The sequence below is a fragment of the Fukomys damarensis genome, unplaced genomic scaffold (genome assembly GCF_012274545.1).
Source record: "Fukomys damarensis isolate Sample0158 unplaced genomic scaffold, DMR_v1.0_HiC HiC_scaffold_17, whole genome shotgun sequence".
Lineage (NCBI taxonomy): Eukaryota > Metazoa > Chordata > Mammalia > Rodentia > Bathyergidae > Fukomys > Fukomys damarensis.
This window is the reverse complement of record NW_022900929.1, coordinates 27,090,270-27,105,724: the sequence shown is the minus strand read 5'-3', so window position 1 is coordinate 27,105,724 and position 15,455 is coordinate 27,090,270. Positions and strand designations below refer to the sequence as shown.

General features: G+C 41.9%; 1 protein-coding gene across 1 annotated transcript in view; it reads right to left on the bottom strand.

The window, feature by feature from the left end:
- The window catches only part of Abca13 (ATP binding cassette subfamily A member 13), a 337,625-nt gene that overhangs the window by 58,095 nt on the left and 264,075 nt on the right, over positions 1-15,455 (bottom strand). The window contains exons 55-56 of the mRNA XM_010624894.2: positions 11,293-11,485; positions 8,090-8,199 (exon numbers count right to left, since the gene is read on the bottom strand). Of these exons, the coding sequence (XP_010623196.1) occupies positions 8,090-8,199; positions 11,293-11,485 (303 nt within the window). The remainder of the gene's footprint in view (positions 1-8,089; positions 8,200-11,292; positions 11,486-15,455) is intronic.

Genomic DNA, 15,455 nt, shown 5'->3' with positions numbered 1-15,455 from the left:
ATCTTTTTGTTGTTATTCTTCCATTTTCTTAATCTCCCACCACTCTTCCCAGCTTTGGAATCTATGCTGTGCAGGATCACAGCAGTTGTATCCACTCGTTTCTATCTACAGAGCACAAGTGTCCCATGTGGTCCGCAGTGGGCTTCCTTCAGGAAAGAAGTGACTCTTCCAGAACTCCAGCGCAGCATCAGCTCTAAATTCCCTTCCTGCAAGGCTCAGCAGACCTTGGAGAGGGGACCTCAGAACTACACCCCTAGAGAGCAAAATCACCCATTCAGCCTCTGTCCAGCAGCCACAGCACCAGGCCCAGCAGTCACATGGTTTGCTGGCATCTTGCTCTCTCCTGGTACCTGGGGCTTCCCCGCCCATATTTCTTGAAGGCTCAGAAATATATTTATGAAATAGTGTTGGTTAATGTTTATCAGGTAAGAGGGACATTTTCAGGTTATCTTAGTCTTCTGTCTTAACTCATTAAATGTTACCTTTAAAACCCTACAACAAAATTTTGTAATCAAAGTAATCATTAAGTATATAGTAAGAGCCAATACTGTCCTACCTTTTGCTACTATAAAGTAAGATCAAAATTAATAGATTTTTCCTTAAAGCTATTTTTCAAGCCTCTATTATTTTCCCAGGCTAAATTCCTACAAAGAAAACACTCTATACAACATATTACCAAGCTGAACTCTGGTAAAATTATAATTATCTGTATTAGAAAGGGACACATATAACAATGCCTATTTTACTTTATCTTCTTGAAACAGTGCACTACTTTTTAAATCATTATAATGATAAATGAAAATTTTATCTCTGTGGACCTTTATATTCGTGGTGACAATTATTTTTAAATGTTTTTTAGTCATTTGTTTTCATATTATGTTAAGCTTTTATTCTTTTGCCCTTTTCATTATTACTCTTTTCATTATCACTGTATAGACTACTTTATATATTTTATCTACTGAGACACTGTCTTATTTGATGCTCATTAAATTTTAATACTTTGACCTGAAGAAAAATTTTAAGACTCACATTTAAATATACTCATAGTATGTGCTATGGATGTTATATTAATTGGATGCTTACAAAGAATGACCTCACTGAATAAACATTATTTGTATGTATTTGAATTGTTTCTACTTTTCCTTGGTCATAATAAACACTGGTCTCAGGAAACTTTGAAAACTTGGTTTTCCTTTTCCCTTTGAACTAATGGGAAAGTTGTACGTACTGTATTCTCCTAGGTTTTTAGCTGTCTCCTCTCTTTTTATGCCATCAATTTAGCTGTTAAAAAAGGTGCTATTTAATTATTGAATCAATATACTTCCCAGAAATTTCTCAGAGCAATTCTGTTGTTTTTCAAAAATGTCACGACCAGACACATCCATTCATTTTTTGTTCATTAATTTTATTGGTACATTTTAGGTATACAATATGCTGATGTTCATTATTGAGAATTTGTACCTTTATGTGATGTATCTTGGCTCTTATTTTTTCCCCATTTCCCTGTCCTCCCTTCAAGCCCTCCACCCCTCCCTAATTACAAAGACTTTGTTCCCAATTTTTCCTTTTCTCATATTTATTCCTTTGTGTGTTAATCCTCCTCCTGTCCTCTCTAATATGAATTAAATTACATTAAAATTGGGGAATAAAAGTAACGTAAAGACAATTCACTATCATGGCATTTATACCACTACCTTTTCAATCATGCTTATTACTCAAAAGCAACAGTGTCCAGATTTTAACATATAAGCAGAGCACAGGTCCACATAATGCTATGTATAGGTACTTTAAATATGTAGGTACTATTCTACTTGTCTTTCCATTGCACCTCTTGACTAGTACTGCAAATACACAGGACAGCTCTTGATTTGAGTATGTTTATTTAATTTTTGTCTGGTCACCTGGGTTTATCTTATTTCTTAGGTGATTTGCTTCAGCAAAAACAATAGTGTATATATAAGGAATGTAAATTCCAGACAAAATGTAAATAATGCCACTGATATTTCTGTTGCTGGCTTTAATAGAAATTACTCTAGGACTTCGGACCTCGGCACCTCATTCCTTGGACTTATGACTCTAGTCCTATTCCTTGCATATATTATACTCCTTTAATGTCATTGTAATTCTGTGTTGTTTAATTTGACTCAGTTTCTGAGTATTAAAATTTTTAAGAAAAGAACCACAATAACATCTGCAACAGAAATATATGTTGTTCTGTAATATGGTGGTATCTGTCAACTTGCTTAAAAAAGACATATTTTCATATTCTGCTGCTCTCTTTTCTGGTATCTGACATTTCCTTGTAGAACATGGTTACTTTGGGGGTTCTCATAATGGGGCAGAGAAGATGTTGGGGAGAACACATGAGTTAGAGTTGAAATCCTCCACCAATTTACAGAACTTTGACTTCTGGTAAGACATTTAGTTCTTTAAAATCATAGTTTCCTTGTTAGTGAAATAAGAATAACATACATTCAATTCCTGATGTCACTATAATAATTAGATAAGATTCAGAATGTCAAGCCCCTAACTTAGTGTTTAGGGAATAAGAGTCACAGTATATCATGGCTATTGTTATTAGCACTTATTTTATCCAAGGGCTACAAACTCCACAAACTTTGGGATCAGAGAGCTGACATAAACATTCGATGGTGACAAGAATTGAGGCACTGGGAGCAATGGTAACCGTGGCAGATTGGGGAGAATATTCTGACCAGCAGTGCCCCAAATCCAAATGCTAACAGTGTGCTGGTCAAATAAGTATGCAAGTGATTTCATCGATGTGTGGCTGCTCTCATGATACTGAGAGCTTACATGATATTCTAAACTAAATTACAACTGTAAGTCTTGAAATGAGTTATTATACAGATAGATAATGATGTACATATACAGATATACAGACACGTATGTGCATATATGTTCTCAAATTTGAGATTATGCACTCATGGAAATTAACAAGTTAAAAGAGAAAGCGCACCATTTCAGGTTATATAACCTCAGAAAACAAGCAAAGTAAACCTCGATATAATCAATGACTGAGTCAACATGTTTCAATTAGGTAGCAATCAATTATAAGCCTCATGGACGGGAAGGTATATTCCAGCTCTCTAAGCAGTTAAAAATTCCATTGTGCTTCTAATTACCTATTTCATTCCTTGAATATCAATGTGCAATTAACATTACAAATAATCAAGGTTAAAAATATAATTAATGCAAGTGTGATTTAGTTATAATTAAACTAATTACACAGATATGTAGCATAATAAGGGACTTGCAGACCATTATGTGGATGCAAATTTATTCTTCCTTTCAACAGCAGTTATTTGAATTTCATTTTCCAATTATTTTACACATGATGGAATGGAATAATAAAAGAGAAAGTCTTTCATGGATAAAATATAATGAAGCAGTTATTCTGTATCCTTTTGTATATTGACTCTTTTGTTCATATGTACTTGTAAATAGACAAGTTAGAATAAAATAAAAACCAATGCTACCACAATCAACAAAATTACTGTATTTCCTAATTCTGTGACTGTAGGAAAAAATCAATAGCACAACACTAAAGAGATTCAATGCCATATAGCATGACTCCCTTTCAGATGAGGTGTACCCACAACTAGCTTTACACTCATAAACTTCAAATACTCACTCAACAAATACATTATATTTGCTATTCTCAAATATAACTGGTTCTGAACATTTTCATTTATTGATGCAGACCAAGGATAACCCAAACCCTGTGCCATGGACCTGTCCCAGTCCCTGTCCTGAGCCAGGCTGCACAGCAAGAGGTGAGTAGAAGGCTAGTGATGGAAGCCTCACCTGCATTTCCAGCTGCCTGCTCCCCATCACTCACACTACTGCCTGAGTCACACCTTCTGGCAGATCAGTGTGGCATTAGATTCTCATAGGAGAATGAACCCTAATGAAAATGGGAACTGTGTGCATCTATGCTGTGATTCCTTATGAGATGGAGCTGAGGCAGTGATGCTAATACCAGGAGTAGCTGCAAATACTGATTAGCATTAGCAGAGAAGTTTAACTGTAGAGAGATGCTAGCAGGCTCAGATCAAAATCTTATCAGTGAATGGTGAGTAGCTCTCCATTATGGATAGATATGTAATTATTTTATTATATTTACAGTATAATGAGATAATGGAAATAAAATGTGCAATAAATGCATTGAACTTGAATCATCTCAAAATCTCCCCTCACCAGCTGTAGATAAATTGTCTTCTATGAAACCAGTCTTTGATGTCAAAATGGTTGGGGGCTGCTGACATAGATACAACAGTAAGTGCATTCTTTGCCTGAAGATGGCTGATGTAAGTGGGATCCAAGAGCCCTTCATGATGGTAGTGTGGGGGAGGGACAGTGAACGCAAGCTCAACTGTGATCACCTGGGGGTGGTTTAGGGCACAGCCCCATGTCTCGTAAGAAGAGGCTGAGAGAAGGTGCTCAGTGCTAACAGGAAGTTGCTTATCTTCTAGGCCGGACTAGCACAGTAAGAACCAGGACCAAGCTATCAGGGACAGGAAATGGGATGTTCTCTATAGAACTTTGAGATGAGGACCACAGAGGTCAACAGAAGCCTGGTTCTCTGGATCTCTATATACTAGAGATCCAGAGAATGAACAAACAAAGATATCACCAAAACACTAAAACAGAAAACAACATGGGGGTTGGGAGATGAGCAAGAGCAAAAACACATAAACTCAATGGCAACGGCAGGTAGAAAACTCCCAGGCTACAATTACAGGAATATCTAACAGAGGGAAGTAAAATAATACATACATACATAAATGAATGAATAAGACCTCCTGAAGAAGTTAAATTCATCTAGATAGATAAGAGGATACACTAGAATTTTATGAAACAAACTTCATAGTTACATAATAACTCCTAAATGCTTCAAATCAATGTCAATATATACCATCATTAAAGATAAAGCAGAAAAAATATCACAAAAATACTATAGCTCCTGGACTGGGGATTTGGCTCAGTGGTTGTGCTGCCTGCCTCACAAGCACAAGGGGCCCGAGTTCAATCCCTGGTACCAAAACAAACAAAGAAACAAAAAATATTGTAGCTCCTGAAATTGTAGTATAAATGATTCAAACCAGTCAAAACATTAATTTTGCAAAATAAAAATATTATGACTTTTTATGCCATCTGATAAAATGATTCTTAAAATAATATGTAATAACAAAGTCCCACAAATATTCTAAGCAAGGTAAAAGTGAGCTAGGAAGACAGTCCAGTACTGCAGTCTGCAGGAGGAATTAAGGATGCCTGGTCGCCAAATCCACAGCACTGGAACCTTGATTATTTCAAGGTGAACTCATGTGAAGAACTGCACCTGTGGGAAAGGACTCTGAGCTGCCTTCCCTTGTATGTAGCAAGCCACAGATGTCTTCCCTGTATTCAGGCAAGAAGATAACTTGAACTCCAGGGACTGGAAACCGGAGCCTATAATTGGCCTGAATAAGCAAATCCGTGTCTTCAATTCTGTCTTCCACCAGGCTGGATAACCTATTTACTCCTAGTTACATCCCTACAACGGCTGACCCAAGGACAGAAGCCCCTTTGTCCTTTCACTTATTCATAAATTTAGCACTGTTTGTCCAAAGAGTACAGAAGCATTTTCTTGGCTATCTCTTCAGACCTTATATACCTTTCTGAAACGCCTCTTGTACACATAAGATTAATAAAATGTGTGTGCTTTTCTTGTATTGATCTGCCTTGTGTTAATTTGGTTCTTACAATGAGCTAAAGAACCCATGTAAGAATTGAAAGAGAAGAGGGTCTCTGTCTCTCTGATACGAGGATGCATCATGAAACGTAAGTAAGTCAGTCCAAACATCCAGCACACAGGAGGACTTGGTATTGGTATCCAACAGAAGCGGTGCTTCTAAATGGGGACAGAGATGCTTTGTTTTGAAAATATTTTAGATGTCATCTGGACAGAAAAGAATATATTTCTACTATACAACATACTCATATATAAACTTCAAATCAATTAGCCACATGGATAGAAAAAAAACAGAAATCTTTGGAAAAGAGAATATGGAGGACAGTTTTACTATCTCAGAAAGGGAAAAAATCTGTTTCGAAAAGCAATAAATAAAAAGGGAACAAAATAAAATTGACATCATTGCAACTGAGAATTTCTATATATATATGAGTCTTTAAAGCAAAGGTAAAATAAAAGGCTCCACTGAAAAAATATTTAAAACATGTAAACCATGCAAGAGATTCATCTCTGTGAGAACACAGAACTCTCATACTAATGAGTAACAAAGAGAAACATGGGTGTGCAAGGGCCAAGTCCCGCACTGACATCAGCAGAAGGGAAGCAGAAATGGGGGCAAAGCCCCTGTGCTCACGGCGATTACCAAAGAGCAAAGGACTGAGCTGTCACTGCCGTGGACTTGCCCAAAATTAACATTTCCAATCATGACTACACAAGAGGGTTATAAAACTGCTTCTGGAATGATGACTATAAGTGAAATGTACAAAACATCCCTTATCATTTCCATCTATAACTTAAATATGCATATCTCTTACTACACAAATATTTATGCACACAAACACAGCAGATAATCAATAAAGTGGGAGGTAAACAGATATGTATGCATGCTTAGACTGGCAGGGAACATGCAAATATTGACAATGGGTTGCAGGATTAAGGGGAATTTTGTGTCCTTCTGATGCCTGACACATAAAGACATACAACAAATATTTACCAGCTCAAAGAATTACCTAATTTTGAGTGATTATGATTTTTCTGAACGCTTTCTTTTCAGTTACTGTATTTGAACTCATATGAAGAAATACGTATCTCGAGCAATACTGACCGAATCTCTTTAGGAACGATTCTCCTGTCCCTGGTAAACAGACTCTGAAATCAAATAAAGTCCTGAGAACTTAGTCATGGTCGTGACCTTCAGAGAATTTACATGAAGACACACAGCTTTCATCACAGAGTTCCAAAGACAGAGTTGGAAATGGGCCACCAAGGTACAGTGAGTTTTGCTACGGTAGAAAAATAAAAAGGACCTCTGCTTGGGGTCTTGTTATGTTGAAAACAGAGTGGGTGACAGGCACATTCAGGAAAGATGGCTTGTGCAGAGGGAGCCACTAGCAGATAGCTGTGAAGTTAAAGGTACAAAACACTTGGATATGGAGTCAAGTTGCCTATCAGGGCAAACTTGCAACAAGAATCAAGTAACGAATCCAATCTGAGAGAGGTTTAGAGCTGGGAATCGCTTTACAAGAAGAAAACTCATGGTAGTTGGAGAGAGGCAAGGGAAACAGAAAGACACTCTATCAATCGGATGGCCACACACACGGAAGAAGAAACTTGAAGGCCCTGCAACCCCCGGGGAAAACTCCTAAGGTTAAGAAGGAACTGCAGTCATGTGCTGTAGAAAACAGGAGTGAAAGAGCTGGCTTACGAGTGACACATAGGAATAACACTCGTGTGTGTGTGTGTGTGTGTGTGTGTGTGTGTGTGTGTGTGTGTGTATCCCACACAGCCTGTACAGCTCTGCTGGCTGAACAGAGCACACATGTGTGTAGAGCGAAGGGAAGGAATGTCTCCCCCACTCCTGCAGACACCGCTGTCCGGGTGTTGAGTACATGTGCCACTCCCAGCCCAACACAGCCGTGACTATGGGAAGAGGAGGACGGTGGCAGAGGGGACCCTACAGTCCTTTGGGACCAGACTCGGTGGTAGGCACACAGCAGCCCTATCCACAGGAGAAGCCGGAAGACTCAGCCCCTGGCTGTTTCCTGTTCATCCAAGTTACACATCCTGTGCCTCCAACACATGCTGGGATCCCACTCAGCGCCTCTGTGACACAATCTCCCAACCCACCCTTGGCTCCAGCTACAGGGACCGAGCTCCACGCACTCACACGGACGCAGTCTTTGCCCATGCAGACAAGAGGAAATCGCAGTGGAAATATGGAGGAGAATGATGCTCCGGATTTTCTTCCATGGGATTTAAGGAATGTGGGGTCTCCCTGAGCCGGATCATCATCTCCTGAGGTCAAAAAAATGATTTGCTCAGTCTGGATCTTACCCTGTGAGCGTCCTCACGACAGCATGGCCTGAACTTGGGGAGATGTCACCATTCAGCATTTTGAAAGTTGTGCTCTTTCCAGCTCCATTCACCCCCAGGAGCCCAAAGCACTGAGAGGAAAGAAATACAACAGGACAGTACATTAAATAGAGCACATTAAATGCATGGAAAGTTGTGATACAACAGCACTTGCTTTGAGTTAACTCCAAGTTAGTGCCCTTGGTGTGGGGTATTTCGTATTTTTAAAATCACACTACTGTAGACAGCATATTATGGATTTCAGAGTACTTTTAAAGTCATCCTGGCACCTGAGTAAAATAAAAATCCCAACACTAACTCACAGACAAGTAAATTTATGTATGACAAAGTCAATGGGAAATAAATGCCAACCTTCCCAGATTATTCAGAGATAATAGTCTTTGCAAGTCGCATCATTATAGTAATGAAATCCTCCTGATTTCATTCTTGTGTGTTTTGAAGTACTTTTTAAAATATCCCATCTTCCAGTCTCTAATTATACTTTCTGCATATGAGGTGTGATTAAATTTTAAATGTCGTACAGTGAAAAACACATGGTTATTAATTTCCCTCAAAATACTCCCCACTGCTTCCAAAACACCTATCCCATTGTCCTCGCCACATTCTGCAGCAGCTCTGGAGTCCTCTTTCCCGAGTGTCTTTAGTTGTGCTGTCCTGGCTGCCTCAATATCTTGAATTGAGTCCAGACATTTCCTTTGCATGGTCACTTTGGCTTTGGAGACGAGCCCAAAGTTGTATCACGCCAGATCCAGTGAAGGTGGAGGAGGGCAAACTAGTGTTTTTGTGTGACAAAAAATTGTCATCAACATTTAAAATCACTTGAAGGCATCAAAGCAGCCATGAAAAGATGGCTCCAGAAACCGGAAACAGGAAAGAGGATTCCAGAACTGCTTCAGAAAGCGGCAAGAATGATGGGATAAATGTGTTCAAAGTGAGCAGGAGGATTCTGCAAGGGATTTATGGCAATGCAACCTTTAATTCGGTAATTCTTTAAAACTTTAAACGTTCGCCACATGGTTTCAACATACCTTGTATGTGCACAGTTGCTGTACTGTGTGCACATCCAGCTGTGCTCTTCCCTTTCCATTAGAGAGACTGGAAACTCACTGCTAATCCAGAACCTCGGTGGATCCTGACAGTGAGCAGCAGCCTCTGTCCCTCTAGTCTCAGGCCAGTCCTTCCCGATACACCACGAGGAAAGAGCCCTTTGCCGTCCCTTCCATACAGTGCTTTCCCTGAGATCACCGTGGGCCTGAGAGCCTGCACCTCGCTGGGCCCCTTCTGAGACCCCCACTTTCTGAGGCACGGGGGCTGCTTCTACTGACAGAAACTGGTATCTGGCTCCTCGCATCTGAGAAAGTGCTTCGTGAATTGTTTTGTCACCACGTCACACCTACCTGTCACACAACCCTATCACGTGCCCCTAGATGCCACCAGATCTCCATATTGCCATGTGCTTCGATGACAGTGTGCCCCCCGTGTCCCCAGATCGCTTCCACTCTCAGAGCTATGAGGTCCACCACAGGTCCCTGCTCTCAGACAGATGGGGACTGAACTGGGGACCCCGACACAGGCACACCCTGCATCGCCACAGCCCCACCCCAGCATGGGCTGCCCCCTCCAGTGCCCTCAGAGACGTAACGCACTGAGGAGGACGCTTTCGTGCCCTTCCTTAAAACAACGCATCTGCTCTTGCGTGACACCACAGATGTTTACGGACCTTCATTTCCTACCCAATCAATTGCTCCTGGAGGGACGGGGACCCACTGCAGTCGTGTTCATCTTTTCTGCAGGCTCTTGGGAAGCACTTCCCATCTGGATGATAAACTGTGATGTTCCTAAAAGCTCAGAGAAGGAACTCAAACGTCCAGAGAGTTCCACATGCTGAAGGGCTGTCCTCAGCCCAGGGCCCCCCTGGGAGGTGCAGGACTCAGGTCCTGGGGTGTGGCCTTGAAGGGGACACTGGGCCCTCGTGCTGCCTCTTCCTCACTCTTGAACACCCAGCCACGGAGCAAACATGCTCCTTCCACCACGCACACCACCCACAATGCATGGGGTCACTGAGGACTTGGAGCTGGGGACCAGAGGGTCATGGGTGAGAGCCTCCAAAGCTGTGTTCCAAAGTAAACCCTTCCTCTCTGCAAGTCTGTCATCACCATTGTTTTGCTCCAGAAATGAAAAATCCCACATAGAACCCCAATTTAAACAGCACCTCAGCTCACTCACACAGGCAAATCATTCTTACGGAGGAGTACAGGTCTTTTCCTCTTACTCCTTAGCTTAAGCAAAGGCAAGAGTAGTTGCAACACTGGGTTTAATTGCTTTTGAAGCAAGGGTGAGAAAATCAGTAAGACAGTTAAGATTGCAGGGCTCCTCTTAAAGCAGAAGCAGCAATAACTACGAAAACCTGTTTTTAGCATTTTGGCTGTATTTTGCCAGGTGTCATAGCCTGGAGCATAAGCATGCTGCAGGGTCACTTCAGGTCAGTCCCTTGGCTTCACCTGACCTCAGGAAACTCCTGTCAGAAGCAGCTCCTCTCAGCTCACAGGCAGGCATGACTGCCCGTCTGATGACAGGACAACCTGCCTGGGATTTCTCAGGAGTTTGGAGCAATAAGCAAGTGCACAAGGTGTTCTTTTATTTTTAACAGTTAATTAAAGGTAATCATTTCCAGAATTGATTTCCCTTTATGCAGAAGTACAAATCAGGAACAATTTATATGGCTTCTGTCAGTTCTGATTAAAGATTTCTTCAAGAATTAATGCCGTGCTGATGGGGAAACATCCCACACAGTGCCTTGCTGGATGTGCTTAACTAGACATGGTAAGCACACTGAAGCCCAGTCAGTGGAGTCCCTCCTTAATCGGACTTGTCCAGTGGCTGCACTCAATAAAGTCATCTCATAGTCAGAATGACTCTTAAATCTCCCCCATTACATGCAATTTCAAACATTATGAGACAAAACAACCTGTGCAATCCATCAACACAGTTTTCCCATGCGAAGAAGCCAACGGACCCCCTCTTCATTCCCCTTGCATAATTGTGGGGATTCCTAAAATGTGAAGGCTGTGAGTTCAGAAATTCTGAGCACACCACAGGCAGATACACAGTGAGAGTTACACAGACTCACCAAAGGAGAGAGTGAAAAAGAAAAGCCTCATTACCTCTCCTCTCGGTATGCCCAAACTAACATCTCGCACAGCAGTAGTCTTCCTGAAAAAGCTTCGGTAACTTTTGCTGAGGTTGTGCAACACCAGGATGTCTCCTCCCGTCCTTCCTTCCAACACCCTCCTGCATTCTTCTTCAACATCTACGTCCTTAGAATACTTGGTGGTGCCTTGCACAGCAGAGTGAGCCCTGGGAAGGTAGAATCAGAATTCATTCACACCTGGGAAATGACCGGAAGAGCCTACAAGAAAAAAAGGTGGGGCATCTGTGAAAACAGAAGACAGGGCTCAGTCTGGTCAGAAGCAGCTTCATCCAGAGCTGCTTCACCCACGACCCTGATTCCTGCGCACAGCAAAACTCAACTGCGTTCCCTAATCTGCAGAAAATATACATGTTCCTGAAAGGCCCTGGAGCAGAGCGACAACAAACTCCAGATAATGTCCCAACTCTACAAATAACAGTCATGCCATACCTTAGGTTTCATGTAAAAAAACCCAGAAAGTATCACATTATTGTTAAGATATCAACTTTCATAGGTGCTTCTAGTAAACAGCTCATTTAATAAAATAGCTCATAAATAAATGTAACCAAATAGTTTACATTGATTGTACAAGTTGGATTTTGTAAGAGTTGTATAACTGTCACTTTTACACAACAGCTTACAAGAAGTAGTCAGTGTTTGCCAGAATACAAATTGCATTTTGAGTTCTGACTGGTTCACTCTAAATTTGAATTGCTTATTTGTTATTATTTTCTATCTGTGGCATTTTAACTTTCAAGTTCTTTTCAATTTCCCCCCTAAACAGTAATATGGGAACACTTTAAGGGCTAAATAGGTACAGACCACTGAGTAAATATTAAACTACAGGAATGTCCTGACTTGTCATCCTAGTATCATGAACAGAAAAGGATAGAAGGTATTAAGAACTTAATTTTGCAAAGTCTTGCAATTCTTAAATTTTTTCCAAACAAAGCAGCATTAAAAAGCAATCTACTGCCAGCTCACAGTCACCCTAGCCCTAGTGTGTCTGTTGTCTTCCTGTGCCTGATTAACTTTATTGGTGCTGGGGACTGAACCTATAGCCTTCACACTGAGCTATGTCTCCAGCCCCTTTTGATTTTTCATTTTGCGACAGGGTCTCACTGAGTTGCTGTGCTACCCAGGCTGGGCATGCACTTGTGATCCTTCTGTCTCAACTTCCCAGACTGCTGAGATTATGGGCATGTATCATGCCTGGCTTGACAAAACCAGACTTTATTCTACACACACAATAGATGATGAGAAAACATGATGAGTGGGAGTGTAATTGTATGATATCAGGGTGTATTACATGGTATCATTTATATAACATTTGAAAGTGTGAAAAATAAATGAAATAATGGAGATGAAAATAAGAATAGACACACCTTGAGGGCGATTACTGGCTAGCAGAGGGTGGTAAGGGCCATTGGAGGCATTGAAAGGATTCTATTTATCCACGTGAGAGTCACTTACATGAGTGTGTTCAATGCGCAAAAACCCACCAAACTGCCCACTTCCCTGCCTGAATGTTACTTCACTTTGCTTGGTGAAGGTCGTGATGCTTCAGCCTGTGGTGGGCTTTTCTCCGAGGTCTTTTCTTTCTCCTACAGACCATGCTGCCTTATACCCACCCATGAGATCTGCCCCTCAGTGTTCCCCATCAAAGCTCCCTGCCCCTCACCTGAGAGCCTTCTGCCTTCTCCACACCTCCCAGTCTCATCCCCAGCTTCCTGTCTCCTACTCCAGCAGGTGCCCAGGTGTGCACAACTGTCTATGCCTCCCCAAGCCATGCTGCTGGGTGGAAGACTTGCTTGAGGCTAAGGACTCTCCCACAGTCCAAGGCCCTAAGTCATCCACCTGTGCTCATCCATGTGCACCCTCCAGCCCACAATCACAGACTGGCATCTACAGGAGAAGACAGATTCCCGCAGCACTAGACATCGTGGCACTTTCCAGGGACTCTGCGTATGGAGTAGCTGGTGCCCATAGCTGTTCTCCCTCAGTCAGCGTGCAGAATGCATAAGCAAAGCCCAGCTCCAGATGAGAGAGTCTGCCCAGCTGGTGTTGGCCCTGGCTGGTGCTCACAGAGACCTGGGTTCCTGGAGACAAGGGAGGGAGTGGACATCAGCTGCGGGATGGCACCAGAGCAGGTGGGGGGCACGGAAGGAAGTGAGCGCCATATTCATGGCCAGCAGCAGGTGCTGGAGACAGAGATCCTGCTCATCAGGAAAGGCAGTCTCTGACCTCCACATAGAGGGCACCATCTTCCCCTTCTCTTCCAGATTAACTACAATGTGTGATCTGAAAACACGGTGGACGTTTTTTTTTTTTAATGTATTACAGTAAAAAAACGTATTCCCAAGAAGCCCTCTCCAAACCTCCCCCTTCCTTTGAAGACACTCAACACCTTGTCCTTGCCACTTCCTGCAGGAGCGCTGGAGTGCTCTTTCCTGAGGGTCTTTAGTTGCACTGTCCTGGCTGCCTCGGTATGTTAAATCCACTCAAAATGTTTCTTTTTCACGGTCATTTTGACTTTGGGGAAGAGCCAGAAGTCACAAATGGTGCTAGAGCCTAAAGTGGATGAGGATACAATGTCATGCTTTTATGAGCCTGCCTTTCCATCAGATCAAGCTCAGCAGCAGCTTTCACCATTTTTTATCACCTTTCACAAAGACACTCAGGAAAGAAGACTCCAGAACTGCTTCAGAAAGTGACAAGTAACATGGGAAGGCAGAAGAGATTTGGAGAGTGGATTCAGGGCAATGTGACTTTTACTGTCAATAGTTCTTGCTTAGGGTTTTTGCAATTCCTTGTTTTTAATTCTGTATTTTATTAGCCCTACCTGCACTATGCAATAGTTACATTCATCATGGAGGGTTGGTACATGTACATAACATGTCTTACAGTCACCTTTTATGTTGATCACCCATTTATGAGCAGTATAGTTTCCTTCAGGAATAGACTATGGCCAAGCAGAGATGCCTACCGCATAAATATGACAGATTTGCCCTGCTCCAGGAGAAAGAGACTTGGAGGCCAATGTCCACTCTTTGGGGAAGATGGAGGAGCAGAGACAGATTCAGGAACATGCCAGATGGAGGGGTGGCTTGGGAGAACTTGGCCTTGCCTCTTCAGCAATGGCAAGTGACCTGGTAGGATCTGGATTTGAATGACAAACTGGGTGGGTTTCACAATCACTGTGAAGTCATAAGCACCAGTAAGCAACTTGGGCCTAATGCAGATGAAACGTGCTCTGTGACCCTCGCTCATGCTGACACAGAATGGCAGAGTGGACTATTTGCAGCAGCCATGGATGACATTAAAACATTCATCTAACGCTTACTTTACTTTGTAAAGGGAAGATGCAAAGTGCTATCTCTCAAGAAAAATCCATTTGCTATTAAAGAAGGAAGAAATAATCTGGAATCCACCAGAGGGGACTCTACAATACAGGTTTTAAGACAGACTGAACTAAGGGATATTATAGAACCAACTATGTTTAAAAGGCACTTGGATTCTACCCCAAACTCAGTCAGCTAGTGGAAATCTGCAAATTCTGGAGTGATTAGAGCCAAGTTCCAAAGAGCTTTGGGATTTGTATTCCAAATTGTTACCAGCTTAAAGGGGGGCCATATAAGGAAACAGGTCACAAGTTGAATGAAAAGAAGTCACATAAAGGGATCACCATAAAATATCAATAATGTGTCTTTATAATATTTATAATAGGTTCTCCAGTGACAGGATCTTCATCAATTTCTGCATAAAGATCCCCTCCCTTAATCAGAAGTCAGCAGGAAATAGTACTTAGAAAGTGTGGGTCAAGGGATTCAGGTCATGGAGGGGGAGGCACATTATTATAATTCATGCAGAAGAAAGTGGCTCTCTCCCTAGTGTATTTCAATGTATTATCTGAGGATATCCTAGAATCTCTGCAAAGCTGCCTTCACTCCCATCTGCAGGCTGTGCATGCAGATGGGGAGCACAGAAAACACATGAAGCACATTACACAGCCCCACCGCCAACAGGCCCCTCACAGCACTGGCTTACACCTCTGCCCGACAAAGGTAAAACCACAGCAACAGATGGAACTGGATATGGCAAAGGGTGCTGCTCATCTGGGCTGAATTTCCACACCTT